This window comes from Chaetura pelagica, unplaced genomic scaffold, assembly GCF_000747805.2.
Source record: "Chaetura pelagica isolate M959 unplaced genomic scaffold, ChaPel_1.0 scaffold455, whole genome shotgun sequence".
Taxonomy (NCBI): domain Eukaryota; kingdom Metazoa; phylum Chordata; class Aves; order Apodiformes; family Apodidae; genus Chaetura; species Chaetura pelagica.
This window is the reverse complement of record NW_009953483.1, coordinates 2199282-2217822: the sequence shown is the minus strand read 5'-3', so window position 1 is coordinate 2217822 and position 18541 is coordinate 2199282. Positions and strand designations below refer to the sequence as shown.

At 41.9% G+C, this 18541-nt stretch overlaps 1 protein-coding gene across 1 annotated transcript in view; it reads right to left on the bottom strand.

Moving 5' to 3' along the window:
- EZR (ezrin) overlaps positions 1-6397 on the bottom strand; it is a 17952-nt gene extending 11555 nt beyond the window's left edge. Inside the window, exons 1-4 of the mRNA XM_009998556.1 lie at positions 6320-6397; positions 2068-2163; positions 979-1253; positions 1-38 (exon numbers count right to left, since the gene is read on the bottom strand). Coding sequence (XP_009996858.1) covers positions 1-38; positions 979-1253; positions 2068-2163; positions 6320-6382 — 472 coding nt within the window. The 5' untranslated portion in view covers positions 6383-6397. The remainder of the gene's footprint in view (positions 39-978; positions 1254-2067; positions 2164-6319) is intronic.
- Between the last annotated feature and the right edge of the window lie 12144 nt (positions 6398-18541).

The window sequence follows — 18541 nt, the reverse complement described above, 5'->3', positions numbered from 1 at the left end:
CCCACTGCTCTCTGGAGAGTTTATGCTGGTCCATCACCCTACACAAAGAAAGAGATACAGGCAAGATTAAATTCTGTGTTCTGCAGGATCCATTCATGCTGATATTTGCTGTAGTCTTACTGAAAAATCAGTCCCACCCACAAAGCCTTACTGAAACCAAGAGCAAGATCCTGCTCAGCCCAAAGATCTACTCTGGGAAGCAGAGCAATTCAGAATGAATAAAAAAAAAAAACAACATGCAAAGCCTTCCTAGTTATTGATGAGAGACATGAGAGGAGCAAGCAGAACACTGCAAAAGAATCACCTACATGCTGCAGAAATCAGAGGATTAAAGCAAAAGTAGGTGTCGTTCCTGGAATTAGACACTGTGCAGAGTTAGTCAGCAGGACCTGTAGACAGAAGCCAATTTTTTTATAACGTGCATTTATCCTGTGTGGGGATGGGCTGTGTAGCTTCAAGACACACTTTCCACATACATTTTAGGATTTTTAGGAGTGTACATTAGGATTAAGGATGCATAATCTGAATTTCTACAGGGATGACACATTCATGATTGAAGGCTGCTCTTTTCTTCTTAAAGAGGAGATATTTATGCTGCCAGTCAGCAGCATGACACCAGTGTTTAAGGAAGAAAAGCGGAATCTAGAAGTATATCTCCTCTCTACCTTAACCAACCCAAGGCAAGAGCACAAAAACACACTCAGACAGAAATAAAAGTAGGAAAAAAACTCAAATGCACACAGCTCAATTAAAAAAACAACCCTAAACAAACCAGAAATTGTGCTTTCAAACTCTTTGTATTTAACCATAAATTCCTGACTTTAAACACTCTGCACCCCCCAACCTCCCAAAAAACCCCCCAAAACCAACCAAACCAAACCATAGAAAAGCAACAACAACAACACCCTCCCCCAAAAAAAGAAACAAACAAAAAAAAGAAACAAAAAAAGGGAACACTGCATCAACCAGCTCTTTCACCTTTGGGGGATCAGACGCTCTGAATTGAGGTATCCAGGCTTGTGCAAATCTTTGTTGTAATCTGCAAATTTGGCCTGCACAGCATAGGAGCCAAGAAGTACTGCTGTTTCAGGAGGACAGTAGATCTCATCACTGAGGATCCCTTCCTTCACTTGCAGGAAGAAGAGCTTCTGTGTGATGTCCTGGATCAGCTCTTCAGCCACATCCTCTGGAAAGAACTTGGCACGGAATTTGAACTGGAGGGGATTCTCTTTTCTGATTTCTTGAGCAGAAACCTGAGGACCAAGAGAAGAACACAACTGAGTAGGGTTGCATACAATAGAATAAATTGCTTTTACACAGAAAAAGGGATGTGGGGCATTTGCCTTAAGAGGCAAGTGACTGGCTACTTACTACTGCCAATCCTTAATTCCTGCTTCTTACTGGTATTTGAATGCAGGGAAACACATTATGTTTTCCAACTGAGCCAGTAAAACTCTGCTTGCACAGCAAACCTTGGTGACCAGATAATAATTTACCAGGCTGTATCAGATGGCAAACCCATTCAGTGCTGTATGCATTTGACAGAGAACAGCCTCCTGTCATTAAACACGTCACTGACCGCCCCATCAAGAAAAACTGTTCATACCCTCCTAAGAACTGCAAGGCCACAAACCAGAGCACATCAGAGGCATCTGTACTCTGCAACAACTGCCCAGCCTTGAAGCAACCTCTCTCTGTGATTAGGGCAATAACTGATCCTGCACAAGCAGAGATTAAAACTACTACTAGACAGGACGTTTCTGCAGACACCGCAAGAATAGCTGCTTCTACCCAAGAAAGTGCCACATCAGGCTGCTGCTGCACTTCTGACAAAAGGTATAAAGCTTTCTACAACTGGCATGGAGAGAAAGGGCAAATTTCCACCATGCCACACCTCACCCAAACAGCTCCCATGAAGTCACAAAAGTTTTCTCTACAAATAATCCTGGAGTTATGAGAATTAGGGAACAAACAACAGATACAGAGTTTATAAAGTTGCAACCAATAACACATCAGGAGTCATGTAAGCATTGACCTTTGCCCAGCAATTAGCATGAAGTCTGTTACCTTTTTATCAAGCTTCAGCCAAGTCTGGAATCCTTTGTTGTCCACATACTGAAGACCAAAGTACCACACTTCTCGCAAACCTATGGTTTTAACCACCTGCAACAGAAAGGTTAAAAAAAAAAAAGGTATTGTAGGTAACAGTTCAGCTGAGTCCAGGTCTCCTCTCAAGTCCCACACAACCTGCAGTGCAGGCAGCAGCCTAAATCTACTCATCTGGCATCTCTTAATTTGATCTTGTAGACAAAGATTTACAGCTTCTGTAGCAGATGACAGCAGTGGCACAGGCTAAGCTACTTGTTGCACCCAGTTCCTAGGAAAGGACAATTCTGGAGAAACAGGAGAGACAAAGAGGGCAAGTGACAGGTCACCAACTGCTAGACTGGGACACTGGCAGCAGGTGGGGCTTCTGCTTGCTTCTATCTACTGCCCTTCTTAAAACTGAAGCCAGCAAGTTACTTCTCTCACCAAAGCTTATGTCTAGACAGTCTGTAATGGTGTTAGTACTAACTACAACTAGTTAGCAATACTACTGGCTGAAGTGATCTTGTCTGCCAGTCACCAAAGATTATCTGGCTGGAGGAAGCAACTGAGGAATGCTTCACAGCTGCTCCCTGTGTAGTTTTGGGAACTAAAACAAGTTGCAAGTATTCTCAGTAAAGAGAATTCTTTTTTTAAACCCCCACAAAGGCTGGTTTTGAAGGACAAGATATATTGATGGCCCAACATTAGGACGATTTTGTTTCATATATTGTAAATACTAACCAGATGAAAGATCCAGAAACACCATCTGTTAACTGGATGGCAGACTGAAAAGTGAAAACAGTCCTGTCAGTGTCTGGACATGCTCCTTTTCCTCAGTGGAGGAGACAGCCTAACAAGTTCCCAACCTACTCCTACTCTTGGTCACCTGTTCTCGTAGCCCAGTAGTTTGCTGCCAGCTCAGCTACCTGCAAAGCTGTGCTGTGGACAGAGCCGAGATCTGGTAAGATCCAGAACACAAACATCTGGATCATGTCCTTGATGTTATTTGCGGAGCAGACCCTCAAAAAGTGATGTAGACATCACCACAGGGAGTTGAAATGAATGGAAGGCAAGAGCTTTTTAAAACTACTTTCTAAGTCAGGAAGTGACAGACTTGAGAGGGTGTAGTTACATGTGCTTCAACAGGTCTGAGATCCTAAACAATGACTTATGCAGCTCTTCATTTTAACAAAATTGCAACATTTTTTGTGCAACAGGAAGTGCCATGCTCAACATACCCCTGGTTTTCTGCTTGATTGAGTAAAGTCTAGTTCTGACCTTTCTAAAAATATGTCTAGCTGTCAGAAAACTTGTCTGTTCTGTGGTAAAACAAGCTGCTTTATGGGAGGAGGGGAAAGGAATTTTAATCAAGTAAAAGCTGAAGTGTTCTCAAACCCCCGCTCTTTAAAAAAAAAACATAAATCAAGCAGTTATCATGTTATCATCTCTGAATGTCTCTTACAATAGAAAAAGTATACTTTTCCTATTAGTCGGGTTAGAAAGTTTGCAGAAGTTATGACCCCTCCAGTTCTTCCCAAAATCTAAAGCCAAGGAAGGAGAAAGTATTAAGCTAAACCTCAATTTGACCATTTCAGTTCCAATACGAAGCAGAGACAGGAAGGTTTTAGCCTGTACTCTGGGAAATGGTTTCTAAACTTCCTCCATAGCAAAATAAGGAAGAACTAAGGACAAAGGCGTTTCATTCAAGATGGGAGACACCTCCTCCCCCTCCTCAAATGCATGAAACAGCAAATCCTAAGCCTACTCATGCCACCCAGAATTGCATTCACTCCCAGAAACTGCCAGCAGCACATTCTCCTCCATTTGAGTTTCTTCTCCTGAGACCCAGGATGGCCTTCCTGAGAGGTACTTCATCCAGCTACAGAGACCACTGCATTGGTTCTCAGGACACCTTGGATCACTTTGGCATAAACTCTGCACAGGTCTGGCTTGAACAGAGCTGAACTCAGGATTCACCGGTTTCCACCATTCTTCCCTTTCTCTAAAAAGGAGCTGTAATCCACCTTATGTGCAGGACACACTTATAGCAAAGCCTAAAGCACAAGGGCACTGCCAGAGTAGTTTCGTTAGCTGACAGCAGGCCAAGAAATCATTGTGTGATTTTTAAAAACAGCTTGCTTCTTCAACACCCTTTTCCCCCCAACAGTGGTTCTGCAGTTCAAGTTGGGCGACTCCTCATACCTGCAAAAACCTGTTGCCTCCATAGGCTTTATCTGAGTGTAAACTCCACCCAAGATAAGGGCCTAGTAAAAGGCTGTCACAGCATAAGTGAAGAGAGGATGTCAAAATACTTGCAGCTAAACATATGGTCTTCACCTTTCCTGGTTCTGTGCTGCATGCTTAGATCTTAGTCTTCTCTTGACATGCAGAAGTGCACCACAGCAAGGCATGGACCACAGGTAAGAATTTCCAACCATAAGTTTTAAATCTGAGCCATAGGATGTGAGGAGCAAATCTTAATGAGGTGATAGTCAATCCCAAAAGTGCAATAAATGCTGCAACAAGCAGTCTTCAGAAGTCCAGAACTACCTAAGCAGCAATCTATAAGTATCCTGGATCTGAAGCATCTGGTTTTTTTCCATGTTCTCATGATTTTGTGCCTCAGCTGCAGGTCAAGAAAGTAGTTTCTCTTCTGCCAGAGAGATGACCCTGGCTTTTAACAGATATAAACATCAGTGAATATATGGGGAAGAAAAAAGTCCTTGTTGAATCCTTGTCATAAGGAACATAGGACATACATATGCTGTCTGATCTGAGGCATTGCTTCCAAAAACCTGGCTTTTAGTCATTTGGATTTTTGTATCCCCAAAGACGAAACCAGAATTGTCTGTTTTGGGTTAACATTGAAGAGGCTGGGGGGAGGAATTTACCCTGATGCAACAGCGGGCAGGTCAAACACCAAATGCTGGTTCCACAAGCATGCAGGCATTTCACATGCCCTTCACCATGTTTCCAGTCAATGAATACTTTTATCCCACATCAGTAATAAACAAAAGGAATTGAAGTTATATTTAATTATGAATACAATTTCGTACTGTGAATTTCCGCAGCGATTATAATTTGGTTTCCTCCTTTTGCTCCCTTCAAGAAAACACTAAACATTTTTGTTTGTTTTTAAAAAGTACTTCTCACTGAAAATCAGCACAGTTGCCATAAGGTTTAGCAAGTTCTAGCTGACATACTGAAATGTGAAATTGTACCAACAACATCTTAAAAGGAATGGACCTTTGTTGAGCCAGTTCTGCCTATCTGAGTTAAAGCACAACCACCCTCTGCTATCAAGGCTGGCAGGGACAAGGGGAGAAGTGCAAAGGAATTGCTGTATCACTTTGTAAACAGCTCAGTATGTGCAACTGAATGTTGCATAGATCAATTCTTAGTTTTCAGGGCTCCAGTAGGAACATCCAGAAGCAAGCTTGTTGTTTGATTTTTTAATTCCAGAACACTAAGTAAAATTTTTCTGCTGAAATCTAGGCCTGGCTTTAAGTTTTATTGTTCTTAAGTAGCTTGCTCTTACAAAGTTTTACAAAGTGGTCTTTGTTTATTTGAGTTGTCTTTATCTGACCTTTGTAGGTCCATCTCCAAACAGACCTGTATATTGTTAACTCAACAGCAGGAAGAATAACAGTAAGGAAGGAGAATCTTGGCTACTTATGCCCTCCACTTCCCTGGGAACCCCTGGAGACAGGCTGCACAAGTCTCTGCTCCATCCTGCTCCACAGAGGCTTTTCAAAGGTGTCTTGTTCTAGTGGCTGCATTGAGATCACAAACTCTTCTAGTTCTCCAGTAGTTTTGAAAAACTCGAACACCTGTGGCAAGTGGCTCCATGCAGCTACACATTCAGCAGCCATTTGAAAAACTGATTCTGAAGTGGACAGGGACAGCATTTTACCTTCAGGTTTTAAGAAATAAGTAAGAGCTAAGCTGTATTTCAAAGCAAGAGGTACATTCCTACACACTACCTATGCTGTCTCGATGTTTTAGATCCCTTATGACACTTCATGACCCAGAACTGCTAGGAAGCCACATCCCACTGGAACATAATATACCTGCAAGGATTTTTTGCTTTTTTCTTTTACTGTGATGGAATTTGAAGATCTTTGATTAGGAGGTGGAGAGAAGGACGAAAGATAGGTTTGGAATCTAGTCATAAGAAAACACTATAGTCTGAAAAGTACTCCACAAAAGCCCATACCAACCCTTCACTGACCTGGTCAAACAGCTGTTTGCCTGTAGTGTTTGGCTGGATGGCAAACTCCAGCTCTGCATCCATAGTAACAACTCGAACATTGATCTAAGGAGAAAAACAAAAAGCATTAAGATACATTGAAAGCTACTCCTTGGTGTTAACACAGTACTTTGTGTACAATACAGTCTTCACACTTTGATGCACCAACGTAACCTCTGTAATATACACACTTAAGCCCTAATTAGATTTGTGTTATCACACCAGCAAACTTAATTGGGGTACTGACTTGGCTGTCTTATGCAGATTGCTCTACAGGTTTTCCTAGTCAACACAGGGCTGGGTGGAGCTTCTGGTAAAACGAGAGAGCATTTTAGAGCCGACAGTTTCCAGGCCTAAAACCCCCTGGAATAAGGGCTCCTGTGAATGCACAGCAGAGCTGCCTGCAGGCCAGCCCCTGGATTATGAAAGGCCCTAATGACTAAATTAAATTTAAGACTTATAATTTAACTTCCATTTATATTAGAGCTGGAATTAATCTGAGGTTTTACAGGCAAAAGTCTGCAGATTATTCTTACGAAGCAATCAGCACTAACTGGATAAATGTTCATTCTTCCCGTCATAAAGAACTACTCAGCACATAAAAATAGTAGTTGTGGGGGCTGAACAACAGTACAGGGCAAGAGTGCACTAAGCTGTTGCTGTTGATGAAGAAACAACATGACCAGATTTACTGCAATGGCAGACTGCAAGACAGAGGTGACTACTGCATGCAGAAGGCAAGAGTGTTTAATGACTAGAAAAAGTCTATTAGCAGTTAATGAGGACACAACAGCAGCAATCAGTCTTGCAGGGAATAGCACAAGGACCAACAAAATGGCAAATCAGGAAAGGATTGTCTCCCAACTGGTTTGAGTACAGGGGACTATATTGCTTGCAGTATTTTACTGTATATAAAAAAAACCCAGCAATCCCCAAACAAATTTTAAAAACCCACAGACTGAGACGATTGTGTAGTACAGTTCTACTAACAAGTCAGATCTGTAGCTTGTTATTTTAAAGGAAAGATAAGGAAAAATCCACATGGAAATACAAGACCAGGTAACATACAGATTTCATGACATTTTCTCAACATGTTATAAATGTCACATAACAGAAAGGCAGAGCTAACAGACCAGGAGAGTCTGCTACAGCTGCAGCATTGGTGCCTAGCAGAGAGGCATACATTTGAAGCAACAAGGGGCAGAAGAGAAATAGGATTGCTCACTCCAAAACCTTGACGCTGCAGCAGCTTCCAGCCACTTAATTATGTATGTTTTACCTGACATTTACCCTAGAGTTTAAATAATGTTACAGGTAACAGAGAATTGTAAACAAAACAATCTGCCTCAGCTAGTTTTAGTCAAGTTTATAAGAAATTTTTGCATTTCTTTTTCAGTGAGACATGAAGTCAAGTCAAGTGTCTTTCCTCCTTTGTAGAGTTGTTTCTTTCTTCTGCTCACTCTCCGATTATAGAGGACCCTCCTACAGAAACACAACTGCAGGCAGTTTCCAAGTCATGGAACATCAGAACTGAACTAGAGAAAATGACTGCTTAGGTACCCTGTAACTTTCAATCGTTATTTCTAAAAAAGTGTCCTTTAAATTAGGAATTTAAAAAAACAAACAAACATCTTAAAGTAACAAGAAAGAGCAAACAAGAAAGGTTTTCTAAGAGCTCCTTTTCCTAGCTGTAGCATTTGGGATAATGAAGCATGGAAGTATGCATAAAGCCTTCTTCCTGTGCCTTAAGAACCAAAGCTTTTCCAAACAGTGTTTCCAAGGGAGAGGGGGTTCAGATTCAGATAGCAAATTCTCAGGAACAGCAAGACTGCAATTTGAAGATGTGACCTTAAAAAGCTCCTGTTCCTTAATCCCTCTCAACAATAAATCCCTAATCATATTCTAATCCCCTTCTACCCTCTTCAAGGAAACACATGCTCATAATCTGCAGTTTTGTACTGTGCAAGTTATTTGTACCTGCGGCTGAAACACCACAATGGGTATAAAATAAGTATCACTTTTTAAGCTAAACAATGAAAGTATGTGCTTCCCACTAATTCCAAGAAAACCTGCAGGATGTTGGCTGAGCACAGAATTCCAGTTAGTACCAGTATGCTCATCTTTTACTTTATCTCCTTAGTGGTTATTTGCTGCTAAAAAAAACCCCAAAACAAACAAACAAAACAAAACCAAAACTTCAATCACTTAAAGCCATAAGCATGGAAGAACATGACTCCTTGGTTATCCAAAAGCTTTCAGGGGCACTGGGGATGTATGGTGAATTCTGTGTTCTCAAAAGGGCTGAACTACATGGAGGATACAGAGCAACTCCCTCCTGTGCCCACATGATGGGCAGAGCAAGAAGGGATGAGGCCTCTGCCAGTTGTCACTTCAATGAGCTGATGACTGACTGGGAAAATTCCTTGTCCTCTTCCTGCTATATGAAGTCCTTTTGCTCTCATTTCCAAACTTTAGTCTTGATTTTGAGAAGAACACAATCGTTTTAACAGTGTTTCTAAATGGTCGTCCTACAACTGTCCCAGACAAGCTTTTAGACACAGAGAACCTGCTAATGAAGGAGGCAAACAGAGCTCAACCCACTTGAAACCCTGGTGTAGACAGTCTGAAGAAACCTTGATATCTGTTAGGCTGAGAGAAGATAAGTTTGGCATTCAGCTCAGACCACATGAAACTTGCCATGGTGCCAAGGTGATTAAATCAAAACCCAAAATGCTAAGCAATTCAAGATACTGTTGGGGAGGAAAAAGAGGAAACAACTCAGACTAATTTCTACCAGCAATAAAAAGAGCAAGACAAAGTTAAGACAGCTTTCACAAGTGAAGTCCTGCTTGCCCTGTGTAGGCAAGGAAAGTAATTTGTAAGATCCTTACCAAGCCCTGGCAGTAACCCAGGACAAAACTGAAGCCATAAAAAAAAAAAATAGAAAGCAGTTTTTAATTGTTTCAGAACACAGGTGCTTGGACAGGGGAAAAGAGCACATGGCTGTTATACATGAAATGAGAGCTTTTAAATGCACATGGCATGCTACACATATACTTCATTATTACACATCTGAGACTAACACACCTAAAATTAATGACAAATAGGGCCTTCAAAGGTTTGTTTGTACAAAAACATTACAGAACACAATGTTTTCATCTCTCCCTATCTTTGGATACATAAAATTGCTAACAAATTTGATCCAGAAGGGAAAAATAATGCTGTTTAAAAAGGCAATGTCATTTGCATTAAAAGGAAAAAAACCTCCATGAATTCTAAGAGACAAAAGAAACTGAAGACCTTACTACACTGAATGACTGAACATTAATTTCATTACTTCAGGCTGCTCAGGGTGGACTGCAACATGGTACCTAATGTTTCCAGCTGGAACAAGAGAGTGGAAGTAAAAGACGGAACTGAACAGAACGTCACAATATAGTTTAATTATCTGTATCACTATGGGAGGTTCTTGTACTAGAAGTTACAGTAGTTAAAATGGGATCTTCCTTTGCTTAGTAATGCCCTCAAGCCATGCATTTATTCTTACTTTGTGTGTTGTTAAGACAACATATTTTCCAATGCTAAATCAGATCAATCCATGGTACTCTGCAGCCTTTCAGAGACCGTGCACCACAGAGCATCTATCTTGGAAAATAAAGTGTCATTTGAGAAAATATTCAGAAAACATTATCTCTTAAGGAGACAATACCAAGCAGCAATTGCCAACCAGCTTATCTTCTCTGTTTAAGATTCAAGACCTACACAAGAACTGAAGGCAACTGCCCCTTCAGTCCCTCCCTCTTATAAATGCAGTTTCCACGTGTTGGACACTGTGCATGTACAGGTAGTGTGTCTTTTTTTTTCTACAGTCTGACTCTCAAGCTACAGCATGTTGGTCCAGAATCTGTCTCTGGCTGCAGACAACATGGTATCTTCGAAGTTGCCCATCCACCTTCTGATATTTAGCTGCCCCACTGTGAAACATCAGGAGGAACAGGAAAAAGCCCACAGCCTTCACACACAGCAAGTCATCATAGATATTTTGCATCCTGACACATGAAATAACAAGATAGTTCAGTGAAACCATGAAGTTGTGCAAGTCATTTCAAATACCAATTTATTTCCAGTGAATTGATACGATAAAGGGCAGTAAATATCAACTTTTACCCATATACACAAGACAAACTAGCACTTAATGTGTTGCATGTCATCATTATGCAGCTCCAAATGCCTCAGACAACGCTAAGGAATGTTTTCTTCCTCTTTCCAAGGAGCGATAAAGACCAGAGCCTCTTAAATAGCAGGTTTACAAGCGCAAATGCTAGTGAATTATCTTTCCAAGTGATGAGAATTACCACTATGGTAATGGAGAAGCCCAGATAGGTATGCCCTCTTTCTTCAGTCACTGGATGTCTGGAGATCCCAGGCAAGGAGCTAGCACAGGTAAGCAGATCAACCAGATAGCAGAGAGGGGATGGGGGCGTGAAGAGCTGCACCTGCACAGCACACGCTGCTAACAACCACATGCAGGCCTGCTAAGGTTTCCTGCACGTACTCAAACTGCCCATCCAGCACATTGACATGCTTGTGCTGAAACAATATGGCATCTTAACAACAAATGAGAGGAAACAGTGGTATTAAGAATACTATTAGGAAAGCAGTAGTATTAAGCTTGCATTCTCACTTCTGCAGGCCTCAGCACTATTTCTACTCTTCCACCACACAAAAAATAAGTACTATTGTACTACAAATAAATAACAGACAAACTTTTTTGCCTGAGTTGCAATGTTATTTCAACCTCAGCAACCAGACCTGTTTATAGATGTGCAGGGATTAGGAACCTGATATTAAAAAGAGCAATTTCCCATAGCAGCAACAGAAGGGCACTGAATCTGCTCTCTATTCTTGCACCTTCCATACATTACTGTGTGTTGGTTCCAGGCCCAAAATAATGAAAAATAATTGTATAAACTTATGGAGTAACTGTAGTCCCAGCTCTTGGAAACTCTTTTGGGAAAATTATCAACTTTGATTAGGGAAAAAAAATAATCTCTAGAGGCTCCAGAGCTCAGAGCTGATTTGCTAATAGTTCAGTATCTGCACTTCTCTGTCCTCCACAAGTTACTGAAGTCAACAGCTAATGGTTCAGAGGAGGAGTGAAAATAAGACAGTGATAGGACAAGGGGTAATGGTTTTAAACTGAGAGAGGAGAGATTTAGGTTAGATATTAGGAAGAAATTCTTCACTATAAGGGTGGTGAGGAACTGGAATGGGTTGCCCAGGAAGGCTGTTGATGCCCCATCCCTGGAGGTTTTTAAGGCCAGGCTGGACGAGGTTTTGTGCAACCTGATCTAGTGGTGGGGTCTCCTGCTCATGGCAGGGGGAGTTGGAACTAGATGATCTTTAAGGTCCCTTCCAACCTTAATGATTCTATGACTCTATGAAGAGGACAACTCTGGGAGGGTAAGTAGCTTGTATCACCCAAAGTGAAGAGATACTAGTTCAAATTATTATATTATCCTTTAACACTTATAAACACCAACATGTACATCTTAGTCATATGGTTTAGTTTTAGGTAGTCTGGCAAGGAGCAGGGAGTTAGACTCAATCCTTATGGATCTCTTTCTATACATCTATGTCAAGAACACAGTACTTGAAGCTCATTCTGTTTCTTCTCTGACAGAACAGCTCACCTAATGGATCAAACCTCATCCAGTAATATATTTGATGTGGTCCCATATGACATAGACTGGGTATACAACAAATCTGAGCCATGTGAAATTACAACTGAATGACATGCTGTGCACCTAAAATCTCCATAGCTTCTGTTACAGCAGGAGACAATGCCATGAATATCAAGCCAAAAATCAATCCTGTTCACTGCTGCAGGATTGCCAAAGCACAATCTCCCTCCCAGTTGGGCTCAGCATCTTTATCTTGCTGGAGCAACTGTAGGGGCATGTATTCTGATCTTTTCATGGCAGACCAAGGCCTTGAAAGGGGGATGCGGGTGGTGGGGTGGAGGCAAATGCAATGGAGTGGTAAGCAAATGCATTCAAATATTCACATGGTCCCTGGAAGGCAGAGTACACTTATAAATCCACAAATAGCACCAAGTCAAGAACTAAAAAACCGGGAGGATTAGGCTACAACTCAAAGATCTTGGTAGGTCTGAGAAATACTTACAGGTGAACACTTGGAGAGGTGAGAATAAAAAGAAGGCAGACAAAGAGATGAAGAAATTACAGGCTTGCAAACAATGACCTACAGCAGGACTGCAGACAAGGATGTGGTCTATTATAATCCCCAGAGAAACACCACATTTGCAGGTGTGATGGTATTATATATAAGGAAAAACTACATTCTTGAGTGTATTTGTCACAGGAAGCATTACAGAAGGGGACTATGCTGTTCTGCCTGCCTGATGGCTTGCCTGTTGGAATGCTGCCACCCACATTTGAATGCTTCTTTTGGAAGGGAGCAAGTTAATAAAGGAAAGTGCACTAATCTGCAGGTGAGGTATTTTGGGGTGAGCTGCGGGTTTGTTGTTTTGTTCTTGGTTGTGTTTTTTCCCCTCCCTCTTTTTTGGGGGGTGTTTGTTTCAAATTGGAGTTGATCTGCTCAAATTGGAGTACTGATCTCTTCCAAACGGGAGTTGTCTGAAACGTGAAGTGTTTATAGAGAAGACAGCAACTTCAAACCCACAAGGATAAAACCGCCAAAAAGCAGCTTTATTTTGCAAGCTGGGTAAAAGGAAAAGAAACAGTAATTGCTGGAGTGGTAAGATTTTGGGATACTATATAACCACTTCCATGCAGTCTTCAGACAGCTGAGAGTGGGAGCGAGATGTACAGCTCAACACTGAAGAAAGCCTCTCAGTACCATCCGCACCCTCCTCCCCTGCTCTCACACCAGAATCCTTTCTGCACCACCTGCCCAACACTCAGCATTTCAGGGAGGACAGGGGCAGCACAGCAAAACAGTCCTGAGCGTTCCTTTCCGCACTGCAGGGCATACAGTTTGCTAACAGCTGAGAAAACAGCCTCATCAGTTCTCAGAACATGAACAGGGATGGCCTCATTGGCACCCCCAGGCTGACAAGGCAAGCTCGCTGCACCCTTTTAACCGACCCAGTTTCACCACATACTGTGTTAAATCAGAAGACCTGACTGAACCGAAGGACACGTTCTGTTCCAGATCTCGTCGTGTTACATGTTCTTCCTCGTGGCAAACAAGAGAACATTAAGTCATGTCCCAGTGGAATTCCTCTGAGTCTATGAAGCAGAGTTAGGTACTGCTGCTTTTGCAACAGGTAAAATTAGAGTTGAATAGGCTGATCTTTGTTCCTTAAGACCTTGCTCATCTTCCCATGAGAGGGGGAAATACAACTGAGGATAAATAATTGTATATAATGATGTAGAAAGCTAGTAGGTATTAAAAAAATTTTCTGGTGTGGTTGTTAGCCTTAACTACTAGTCACCTTTAATGCAACAGCTTGCACAACTAAATTTTTTTGTGTGCTAATGCTCAGTATTTAAGGAGCAATAAATGTATCAGCTACACTCAACTGAAATCTCTTAAATTTACTCCAGGCAGTAAGAGCCCAGGTATTTGCTGCTTTTGTGTGAGGAGAAAAAGCCTGGTAAGTTCTGTGGAAGTTTTTTTCTGACAAGAAAAGAAGTACTTTGAGGAGAAGCCAAGAATAATTTTGAAGTGAAACCTGAAAGCTAGAGACTCTTGTGGAGTAAGAGAGGGGGCAGTTCATGTGGGCAGGGAAACCTTGCATACCCAGATCTGGGGAGACATCCAGAAAATCCAGTTTTAGCAAAACAGGTTGAACTCTCAGAACAAACTTCCCCCTTCCCACCAGAATACACAAACAGATCACAAGGAAGCCAACCCATTTGAGTCTGGTTTTGCTGCCAGGTCACTTTACTCTTTGTGAGATACCATGAAGCCTTCCTTGTAATTAAACATTAAGATAATCCTAGAATGTAAATTGAAACTTTTTTACTTTATTTGTGCAGATAAGTACATGCTTATCTGAGTGTCCTTAACCAAAGCCTGATATATCATCTGCCAGCATGTATTAACTGCATAGCAGGCATCTTCACAAAAAGCTGAGCAGCAAGCACAGCTGTAATTCAGTTCTTTATCTTAGGTGAAGCAGTAACACTCTGTATGCTTGAAGATCACAAAGATTTCATGTAGGTGTGGCAAGTGCACATGACCCTGCATCTCCTGTGGCCCTGGTTCCCAAATGACTAGACCTCAGCCAGACTTCCAGCACTCTCCACCTCTGGTCAGCTCTGTACACTTAATATTAGTTGGTCAGTGAAACAGTAAAACCAAGGAAGTATTCTTCCCAGAAAGAAGTCTTTCTCCACCCACCAAAGTTTCCTGCAACTCTTTCCTAACAAATAAACTGCATCCTTCTGTCTTGAGCCAGGAAGAAGCTGAAAAAATGAGATGGATGCCTTTTTAAAATTCAAAGTTTTTAAAATGTAAAATTACCTAGGGCCAGCCTTACATTCTGACAAGACCAAGCAATGCAGCTCAGGCCCGAAAGGCTTCAGGATGTCACCCTTAAACAAAGCCCTGTACACTTAAGCCGCCCCAGTGTTTTTCATGCACAACACTTGCTCTTACTTTCTCTGAGGGCTGTAGGAACAGTTTACTCTGAATACAGACAAGGCTAAGAAGTGGCAGGAGGGTTTATGGTGTTCTGTTGAAATACATCAACACTCACTGATGCTGTATAAATACTCTGTTAGCATTGCTGGAACATCTGTGTACAAGCAACAATTTGTTCTTTAAGGAAGGAAAACACAGCCAGGGACAGCAGGCTCAGCACAGCACCATAGCTTGGAGGAGCCATTTCCCTCAATGGATGATAGGATGGAACACAGAAACACAGGCTGCTGCAACAATAGGTCCTTTGTACCTACTGGATAAATACAGAGGCCTGCAGGCCACTGGATCAAACTCCTTCATACACAGACTTTTTCATCATGACAGCTGTTGCATCTAATTAAACATAATAAAGTTTTGAGACTAAGGCTTTACACACAGCAGTTTAAAGAAAGCCCCAGAACCAATCCTCAAATAAGCTTCATCTCAATAAGTCAAGAGTCCAGAACAAATCAAACCATTTTTTTTGGTCTTCCATCAGAAACATAGCATGGGGCCAAGTTAAGCTAATATAGAGGTTTTAAGATCTCTAGTTTTTATTATAATTTCAGAGTCTTTTAAACCATTTAACATACCTAATATTTGAGTCAGCTACATAAGTAATATGAGCCTTCTGAAATCCCTGCAAGGCAAAATGAAAAATGAGTTTCTTACAGTCTTGATCCAGAACATAAATATTATTTCCTACCTCTGCTTGGCTTTTTCATTTGGAAATGACACGCACATGATTTATGCAAAGGCTGAACTTCACAGCAACAGGTCACAACAAACAGAGGCAGGGTCTGAAGTCATGAATACTCCAAATAAAAGATGTAATAGCCTCAGAACTTCCCCTGAAACTGAGCACCAATACTGGTTCCTTTAATTCCAACGCTTATGCAGAATTGTAGGTTTTAGACAGCAATGTGCATGGAAAACTCTGAGCCATTCCAAAGAGTGAAGAGTGAGAGATACTCACCTGGACACCAGATAACAGCACAGTCCACCAGCACACAGCTCTCAACACTTTCAATTGACTCTGCATCAGCAGCGCAAGGTACAATGACACCAAGCAGTGTGATGTGGTCAACGTGCTGTAGGGAAGGGAGGCCAACCAGAGAGACCTTGACAGGCCTGAGCCATGGGCCTATGCCAACCTCATAAAGTTCCAATAAGACCAAGGGCAAGGTCCTGCACCTGGGTCAGGGCAATCCAAAGCACAGTTATGGGTTGGGCAGAGAATGGACTGAAAACAACCCTGAGGAAAAAGACTTGGCCACTAGAATACATCAACACTCACTGATGCTGTATAAATACTCTGTTAGCATTGCTGGAACATCTGTGTACAAGCAACAATTTGTTCTTTAAGGAAGGAAAACACAGCCAGGGACAGCAGGCTCAGCACAGCACCATAGCTTGGAGGAGCCATTTCCCTCAATGGATGATAGGATGGAACACAGAAACACAGGCTGCTGCAACAATAGGTCCTTTGTACCTACTGGATAAATACAGAGGCCTGCAGGCCACTGGATCAAACTCCTTCATACACAGACTTTTTCATCATGACAGCTGTTGCATCTAATTAAACATAATAAAGTTTTGAGACTAAGGCTTTACACACAGCAGTTTAAAGAAAGCCCCAGAACCAATCCTCAAATAAGCTTCATCTCAATAAGTCAAGAGTCCAGAACAAATCAAACCATTTTTTTTGGTCTTCCATCAGAAACATAGCATGGGGCCAAGTTAAGCTAATATAGAGGTTTTAAGATCTCTAGTTTTTATTATAATTTCAGAGTCTTTTAAACCATTTAACATACCTAATATTTGAGTCAGCTACATAAGTAATATGAGCCTTCTGAAATCCCTGCAAGGCAAAATGAAAAATGAGTTTCTTACAGTCTTGATCCAGAACATAAATATTATTTCCTACCTCTGCTTGGCTTTTTCATTTGGAAATGACACGCACATGATTTATGCAAAGGCTGAACTTCACAGCAACAGGTCACAACAAACAGAGGCAGGGTCTGAAGTCATGAATACTCCAAATAAAAGATGTAATAGCCTCAGAACTTCCCCTGAAACTGAGCACCAATACTGGTTCCTTTAATTCCAACGCTTATGCAGAATTGTAGGTTTTAGACAGCAATGTGCATGGAAAACTCTGAGCCATTCCAAAGAGTGAAGAGTGAGAGATACTCACCTGGACACCAGATAACAGCACAGTCCACCAGCACACAGCTCTCAACACTTTCAATTGACTCTGCATCAGCAGCGCAAGGTACAATGACACCAAGCAGTGTGATGTGGTCAACGTGCTGTAGGGAAGGGAGGCCAACCAGAGAGACCTTGACAGGCCTGAGCCATGGGCCTATGCCAACCTCATAAAGTTCCAATAAGACCAAGGGCAAGGTCCTGCACCTGGGTCAGGGCAATCCAAAGCACAGTTATGGGTTGGGCAGAGAATGGACTGAAAACAACCCTGAGGAAAAAGACTTGGCCACTAGGTCAAGGGAGGTGATTCTCCCCCTCTACTCTGCTCTCGTGACACCCCACCTGGATAACTGTGTCCCGCTCTGGAGCCCCCAGCACAAGAAGGACATGGAGCTGTTGCAGGAAGTCCAGAGGAGGGCCAAAAGATGATCAGAGGGCTGGAGCACCTCTGCTATGAAGACAGGTTGGGAGAGTTGGGGCTGTTCAGCCCAGAGAAAGGCTCTGGGAAGACTTTAGAGCAACCTTCCAATATCTGAAGGGGGCCTACAGGAAAGCTGGGAAGGGACTTTTTACAAGGGCTTGTAGTGATAGGGGAAGGAGAAAGGGTTAGATTCAGATTAGACATTAGGAAGAAATTATTTAGTGTGAGGGAGATTAGGCACTGGAACAGGTTGCCCAGGGAAGTTGTGGATGCCCCATCCCTAGAAATGTTCAAGGCCAGGTTGGATGGGGCTTAGAAAAACCTGGCCTAGTGGGAGCTGTCCCTGTCCATGGCAGATGATCTTTAAGGTATTTAAAGATCTTCCACCCCAAACCATTCTGTGATTCTACATTTGTTCTTCTGAAGTGGAAAAGCAGCACTTAACACAGGAGCAGGCTGGCCTGTGTGAACACAAGGAGAGTTTATGACTGACTCACAGGATTATGCCTCGAGTGTTTAAGACCAAGAACCAACTGTTGAAGACGTTCTCAACAACTTTACTCTTCCCAGATGTCAACACAACAGGATGCAAAGCAGTATTTTCATTAATGGGAAATGGAAGAAGCTCAAGAACATTAAAAGACATGGAATAATTTCCATGCAAGGATCAACTAAGCTGGTTAGGACTTCTCAGTTTGGAAGAAAATTATCTCAGGCTAGAGCATATAAAGCATGCTCTAAGTAGGAGCATATAAATTAAAGAGTTACATGAACAGGGTGGACAAGAACAACATGTTCACTGATATACCAATAGAATATTTACAGGGCATCAACACTCTGAGGAAGAAAAGGTTTTCAAATACTGCTGTAGCAAGGAGTTTTGTAGATAACTTTACAAATGT